This window comes from Eutrema salsugineum, unplaced genomic scaffold (genome assembly GCF_000478725.1).
Source record: "Eutrema salsugineum unplaced genomic scaffold, Eutsalg1_0 scaffold_10, whole genome shotgun sequence".
Taxonomy (NCBI): domain Eukaryota; kingdom Viridiplantae; phylum Streptophyta; class Magnoliopsida; order Brassicales; family Brassicaceae; genus Eutrema; species Eutrema salsugineum.
The window spans coordinates 5,554,882-5,562,290 of record NW_006256908.1 but is presented as its reverse complement, the minus strand read 5'-3'; the positions used below and the strand labels follow the sequence as shown (position 1 = coordinate 5,562,290).

Below are 7,409 nucleotides of genomic sequence, written 5' to 3'. Positions count from 1 at the left end.
GAGAGTCATTAGGGTGAATTAAATGATCTTTTTAAATTGAAAAAAATACATATAGAATTATATATATGCTTCCATTATCTCGACGTACAATAGATTATAATTATATAATTATATAAAAAACCTGTATAATTATATACGCTTGTACGTTAAGAAATTAATTATAAGATTTTGGGTATGCTCGAGACTTGCAAGAAATTATTTATGTATATGATCAAATAGTGAAAGATACTGTATATACGGAAAGTACATAACTTGATTTTTGAATGACTGAAATTTTACTATGTTCAGTAAAAGAAAATTTTCTATTCTGGCCGTAAATTTTTTTAATCCATTTCAGTTTCAGTAATATCGAGACCCAACGATCAAGATTTAAAACAACACATAAAATATATAAACTTTAAGATTTGTGGTTTGTTAACAAACTTAAAGAAAGTTGGTTGAAGAATAAATGGACTAAAACCATTTAGGCCAATGGTAAATTTTAGTAACCCCTGAAAAAAAAGGATTAATCTTAAAAAAAAGGAACTTGGTGATAATACTGTAATGATTAAACTAATATTGTATGTTCAAGAATTACGTTGGGACTGGGAGAAACCTAACCTTCTCGTTGTTTTTTCTTATAGTCAACCTCTTCACGTGTTAGTTACGTTGCTAGTTTATGTGAAAATATGTCAAAACTGTAAAAAGAAAATCTAGTATATCTTACATCAGAAAATAGTTTCAGAAGAAGAAAGAATTGCAGAATATATTGGGCATGTGGTTGCACGTGAAGGATGTTTCCGTCTACGAACCCAAATTAAATGCTTAACCAGTTTAAATCATTGACCGTAATTACAAAATTATTGTTCCTGTTTTGCTTTCTTTTCTTTTTCTCTAGTCTCACGTCTTAACATGCATGACTGCACACAAATACCACAAGTCAATATCGAGAACATGTGAGCACACTAGATCTCATCAATTCACACTCTTCGGAAATCGGAACAAAAATTTTTCCTTTCTGAAATGTAAATATATTTGAAAGCTCCACAAAATTATGGAAACTAAAAACACTGTTTGTTTGTAAATCCAAAATCCAGATGAAGTATCTAAAAACTCTACATCTAAATGTTGTTTGATATGAACAATTTACTCCCGGAAGAATGAAAAATAATACATGCATTTGGGTGCTAAATGTAGATGAGAACTCAATTAACATACAAAAATATGAGTTCTACTCGTATTTATATTTATATAAAATAATATTACATGTGTTGTCTATGAATTGCATAATCAGTTTTGATCACGTAATCAAAATTTGGTGTCCCAATCGCAAAATCAAACCTTGTTTTGCAGAAATTGTGGAATCATTCAACTCCAGGATTTTCAAATCACAAATCGAGATAGTGATTCAAAATATAGATTTGGTTTGGCTTTTATATCTTTCCAGGAAGAAGATGAGTGATTCAAATACAAAAAGTTTTTTAACTTCTTTTATTATATGAAAAATTACAACAAAGCTTATTTCGATTTGCACACAACTCTTTAATTTACAACTCTATGAAACTAGGAGACCTTGTCAAATCTATAAACTCAGAAACTCTTTGTCTCTTCATAGACGGTCCAACTCTGCAACTCGGTGAAGGAGTCATCAGGTCTATCACTTCAACTTCAGTGGTTGATGTAATAAGGTTGCTTCTTCTCCAACAATCTTTCTCCATAGTGCTATGTGATATTACATCTTCAACAATATCTTCTAAGCCAAAACCAGTGAAATTTGCTAATCTGTCATCGAACACAGTCTCGGGTTCTTTCTCCATAGCTTCAATGGATCCTACAGTGATATGTGATACTTCATCTTCAACACTCTCATCTAATGATCCAAAACCAGTGAAATTTGCTAATCTGTCATCAAGAACAGCTTCGGGTTGTTTTGCTTTCTCAAAATCTCGGTCATGAAGTTCTTTTTCACCTAGATACAAGTCATTCGATGAGCTTGTAGTTAAATTCCCAGGTTGGATTTCGTTTCTCCTATCATCCTCCTCTTCCTCATGACTGTCAAGACTCTCTTCATCTTCAGGTTGAGAATTGTTGTCTAGCTTCGTGAAACACGGAAGATCATCCATAGCACAAACTTGGACTTTCATGTGTGGAGGCAAACTCGGAGAAAGACCACCGTGGTGTGCATACTTTGTTGAGAAATAATTGACTGTCAGGTTTAAACTGGTCACCAAGAAGACACAGAGAAAGATATATAAGCTATGTCGATAAGTAAAATGGTTATTGCATAGCAAAGTATAACAACAAGGATAAGCTTCCTTACCTATTCCAAGCTGGAAGAGTTAGCATAGTGTATGCAAGTTTGATCTTGCTTCCAAGCCCAGAGAATGATTTGAAAGCAGCAGCAGCTTCTCTCACTGCAAGCGATTCTCTCGGATGCTGCCAAGCCCACTCAAACTGCAACGAGAAAGCAAAAATAAAGCATTTTAAGCTATCACTCATTTCAATTTGAAAGTGTGAGTAACAGAACGAGAGGCCACAACAACTTGAGTACAGATGGAAGTAAAAGCAAGATCCTTTTTGCCAAAATTGGTAAAATATAATCTAAAGCATGAAGCTTGGGGGTATCGAAGATAAGATCTTTAAGTCGGTAATATAGGAAAGGGGAAAAAAAGGACCTGAAGGGCAGAGACGTTGGTTGGGAAACCATAGATACAGAGGACCATTTCCCATGGACGTTTTTTCTTTGTTCTATATGCACCACTAGTGATCTCTCCATTGTGCTGCCTTATTCTGCGCCTTGGGTTAACCGTGAACCTTCAAAAACCAGATTATGTAATCCGTTATTAAAGATCACGAAAACGATGATAAAAGTAGTGATTTTGACGCACTAAACCAACATCTACAAGTCTTTTAAAACTTCGAATTCGCCGTTTTGATCTAATTAAACAGATATCAGTCAGGAAAGAGAGTAAGGACAGATTGTATCTACAAAGAAAACAATGAATTCAATGTTAAAAACCCAAAAAAATTGGATATACTTCCGATTCATCAATCTGGGCTTAACTAGTTTGATCAAAGAAGCATCAAAATCACTAAATCTCAATCATTTAGAATCGATGACTTTATAATCGAAAATAACTTCAAGGGTAAGGATCATTAAATGCAAATCTAACTGGGGAAGAAAATATTGACGATGAAAATCGAATACCCGATATAGGTGTGACCCTTGTGACGAGGGCTAAGAGAGGTTAAGATGTAGCAGGCGAAGAAGCCTTTCCCTTCTTTACCGGTGACTCCATCTTCAGCGACGGAATCTAGGGTTTTGGGATTTCCTCTTCTGCCCCTTTTCTCTCTCATCTCTCTCTCTTCGATTCTCTGCGTCAATTCGACCGTTGGACGAGACAAGACAAACGAAGGAGTAAGACTGTTTTGGGCCAATAAGTTGGCCATTTTTATTAAGGCCCAATATTAACACAGAGTACTGGCCCTTTTTAACTAGAATCTCTGTTGCGTATTAAAAAGAGAAAGTGCTTGGGTTGTTCAATGACTTCAATCACCATAATCTATCATGGAAACTACTTTAACTGAAAACACAAAGGACCAAAAAACCATCAAACACATGGATTAATCCATTTTCACCACTAGCTGCATTTTTGCCTTTTCGGTGAAGGCATATATTTAGTGGTCTGAAAAATACGTAGTAGAATCGAATCTTCCATCGTTAGTTAAGATACATTATTAAATCACAGATTCACAACTATTGCGTTAAGTTTTCTCTTCAATAAAAAGAAAAAAAAAAACTTGCTAGTAGTAGAAATCCCTCCCTTTAATTTACGTTATCCTGCTTTCTTGGCAAATGATGAATGACCTCAAGGTTTGAATCTACTTCCATAAAATCATAAAAGTAAAAAAGAAAACTGCAAAATTATCCAAGTAAAAAAATAAAATCTGATATATTCGTAAATATTAAGTCAGCATAAGCATCGTTGTCAGCAAAAAGTTATACTCTAATCCTCATGGTGATTGGTGAACCGTCAGCAATTACATGATGGACCAACCCAAATAGACAAGGAAACACCACTACAGAGAGTGTGACTTTAACAAAAAAAAAGGAGAGTGTGATTTTAATAGGTTAAGAAAACAAAAGTGTGATTTTGTTTTTTTCGCTCAGAATTCAAATATCGGTCATAAACTTGTAAATCATGGAAACTAATCTGGATTTCAATATATGTATACGTAGATTTCTTTTTTTTGGTTAACTTCAACAAACACATTTTCCCCTCTATCTACTTTCCTAATTTACACCAAACAACCTAATTTTTTTTTTTTTGCGTCTAACACCAAAAGGTGGGCAGGAGTTCTACTTTGAGTTTCAATTTCAAATGATTATATGAAATCAAATAAAATAATAAGTGTTATTTAAAAAAAAAAACGGGGCCAAAAACTATGAGCTGCCTGAATGAGAAAGGCTTGTGCCTATGATGATGCTTTAATAATGATAATGATTCCTTAACCCTCACTCCTTTTGAGATGTGAATCTTTTGTAATCAAACGGACAATAATAGCTTTTTCTCAACATAAAAAAAGCTGCATTGTTTTAACTTTTAAGTTTTGTAATAAAGTACTGTACAAACCTTTTTTTATCGCTGGATGTGGAACTCCCATGCAATCATTTCATATGTTCAATGATAGGAATGCAATTATATTCAACTGCAGAAACCCAATGGAATAAACCAACTATGGTTAAATATCTGAGTAAAATTGGAAATCACTACTATAAGTAGAAGAACATTTTCTATTTTATAGGAAAGAGTAAGTATCAACAATTGCAATTTAGACTTGTTGTACATATTGAGTAATACATTTTTATCAAAAAGCATAATATAGATACTGAAAAGTATTTAAATAGACATGTTTAATATAATTTTTTTTTTTCGTTTTTTTTTTTCTGTGTGATAATAATTCTAAGAAAATGTAGTAGAACGCAAATCAATCCAGCCAATCCAACCGCGGCAATTGGCGTTTGATTTGAAAGCATGAAGCGTTTATTAAATAGCAGCGACTGGCGTTTGATCGCAAACGCGGGTAAGTATAAGCCTGAGTTTGTTATTCCACATTTCCTTGTAGCAATCGGCGTCGCCACCTCTCCGCCTCGCCTCCACCACCACGAGCATATCGTTAAGCCTCGAGAGATAAACCCCAATCACGAATTTCCCGTTTTGCCCTTCAATCTCGAACCCGTATTCTTCCTTCTTCTTCTTCTTCGCACTCAGTTTCTCTGCCTTCGCGAATCTCTCGACTTCCTCCCAAAGCGTTTCCGGCGATTTCTCCGAGAGAAACCTCTCCGATTCCCCGACCGAATTGCTCGCAAACAATCCGGCGAGATCTAATCCCGATGAGAAAGATATCAGATCAAACGCGTTTAGACTCTTCACCGCTTCCGATGATTCTCCTCCTTCTCTCTTATCGGAATTGATATCATCTCCCTTGGCGAGATCGATCTCGTCGTGGAATTTGATCTGTTTAACACCTCCTTTCACAAACCAAGGATCCTTAAGGATCTCATCAATGGTGATCCTGGTCTCTGGATTGATGTCGAGGAGACGAGAAACTAATCGTTTCAGATCTGGAGACATCCATCGAGGACACCGATACTCCCCTTTGTAAATCTTCCTGTACATATTCATCAAATTCGGATCGTTGAACGGCAAATAACCGGCGGTGAGGACGAACAAGATGATCCCACAGGACCAGACATCGACTTTCGCGCCTTCGTATCCCTTTTTGGAGAGAATCTCCGGTGCCACGTAAGCAGGCGTGCCGCACAAAGTGTGGAGGAGACCGTCGGGTCGGATCTGATCCGTCAAGGCGCTGAGACCGAAATCGGATACCTTGAGGTTCCCGTTCTCGTCGATCAAGAGATTCTCCGGCTTGAGATCTCGGTGGTAAACGCCGTGTGCGTGGCAGTAACCGACGGCTGAGATCAATTGCTGGAAATACCTGCGGCTGAGATCTTCGCTGAGACGTCCGTGTTTGGAGATTTTAACGAAAAGCTCTCCTCCTTTAACGAATTCCATCGCGAAGAAGATCTTCCCTTTCGTCGCCATCACCTCGTGGAGCCTGACGATGTTTGGGTGAGCCAAGCGGCGCATGATCGAGATCTCGCGTTTGATGTTGTTGGCGAGAGCTGGGTTCGCGAGGAGTTTCTTCTTGTTGATGATTTTGACGGCGACGCTCTGGCCGGAGCGGCGATCGCGAGCGTGAAAGACCTTGGCGAAAGCTCCGCATCCTAGAAGCTTCCCGAGCTCGTATTTGCCGAACAAGGCGTTTTCGGTGTTGTTGTTATCGCCGGCGTCGGCGACAATCTCGATCTCTGGCATGATTTCGGAAGCCAGAGACCGATTGAGAGATGATGATTGATCTATAGAAGGAGGAAGACGACTTGGCCGGAGAATTTTCGAATCTGCTTTTTGATTGCGCGTAATTCAGAAATGTGAACACGTAAGCTAATTCTTCTTCGTTTGTGCGTTTATTTGCTGTTGTTTGTTTGTTTTGTTTGTTTAGTTTTAATGGAATTGGGAATAAGATTTTTAAAACGAAGAGTGGTTGGTTATGTATTTAGAGGAGGAGATTTATGGTGAAACGCGGAGAATGTTTGTTATTTTAAAAGGATTAAACAAAAAAGAAAGATAAGTTGAATAGAATAAAATGAAAAAGGATATGCCTTAAACAGGAGTTTAAGTGAAGCTAAAATTCATGTCTTCTTAATCCTAAGGCGTATAAAATTGGGGGGAATGGCTGTGCAAAAAGATAAGTTTTAAAAACATATAAATGTAACCGTTAAACTATTGCCAACCCAGCAGGAAAAGAAAAAGAAAAAGAAAAAAAACTGTTTTGAGTAATTTATTTGAGGTCAAATGTTACATATGTTAATATCTTATTATGATGATTCAAATATGTTGGTTTCGGAGACCATCAAAACCAAAGAGTCTGCATAGAAGAAACAATATCTCGTGCTTGGACTTCTTCCGCAAGAAAATCAGTATAAACATTTAACACACAAGGAATATAAGAGATTAAAATGAATACAAGTACGTAGAACAAAAATAATATAGCTCATCAATTTCTAAACTCAAAGCGGCCATTCTTCTTTTCCATCGATCAGCTTAACCATCTGGAAGCAATCCAATTCGAAAGAGATTGACAACTCTCCCAACGTTGTTAAGACGGTTTTCATGGTACTTTTTAAATTTGGCATGAAGAGGTGACACACATTTTTTGTTTGCATAAACGAAGACAAAGAATGTAGATCTAAACCATCTCAACTCAGAATTCAGAGATGGCAGACATGTCCGATCCGCTTTAGCTCAGTTTCCGTGCACAGTAAGAGGGGATAAAGTTCAATAATGCATTTTTTAAGAGTAAAAAAA

General features: G+C 36.7%; 2 protein-coding genes across 2 annotated transcripts; both read right to left on the bottom strand.

Moving 5' to 3' along the window:
- Nucleotides 1–1,432: 1,432 nt before the first annotated feature.
- On the bottom strand, nucleotides 1,433–3,355 carry LOC18026597 (structure-specific endonuclease subunit slx1). Its single transcript, XM_006410058.2, has 4 exons — nucleotides 3,188–3,355; nucleotides 2,655–2,793; nucleotides 2,300–2,433; nucleotides 1,433–2,199 (listed from the first exon to the last, which is right to left on the bottom strand). The coding sequence occupies exons 1-4, from the start codon at nucleotides 3,334–3,336 to the stop codon at nucleotides 1,527–1,529; spliced, it is 1,095 nt and encodes a 364-aa protein (XP_006410121.1). The 5' UTR covers nucleotides 3,337–3,355; the 3' UTR covers nucleotides 1,433–1,526.
- Nucleotides 3,356–4,777: 1,422 nt separating this feature from the next.
- LOC18026596 (CBL-interacting serine/threonine-protein kinase 11) lies at nucleotides 4,778–6,631 on the bottom strand. Its single transcript, XM_006410057.2, has one exon. It carries the CDS (start codon nucleotides 6,357–6,359, stop codon nucleotides 5,028–5,030), a length of 1,332 nt encoding a protein of 443 aa, XP_006410120.1. The 5' UTR covers nucleotides 6,360–6,631; the 3' UTR covers nucleotides 4,778–5,027.
- Nucleotides 6,632–7,409: the final 778 nt, after the last annotated feature.

Coding starts and splice junctions, on each gene's coding strand:
- LOC18026597 (XM_006410058.2), bottom strand. CDS start 3,336: ATGAGAGAGAAAAGGGGCAGAAGAGGAAATCCCAAAACCCTAGATTCC. Junction 2,434..2,654: donor CCAACGTCTCTGCCCTTCAG/GTCCTTTTTTTC, acceptor TTCTCGTTGCAG/TTTGAGTGGGCTTGGCAGCA. Junction 2,200..2,299: donor ACTCTTCCAGCTTGGAATAG/GTAAGGAAGCTT, acceptor CTTGGTGACCAG/TTTAAACCTGACAGTCAATT.
- LOC18026596 (XM_006410057.2), bottom strand. CDS start 6,359: ATGCCAGAGATCGAGATTGTCGCCGACGCCGGCGATAACAACAACACC.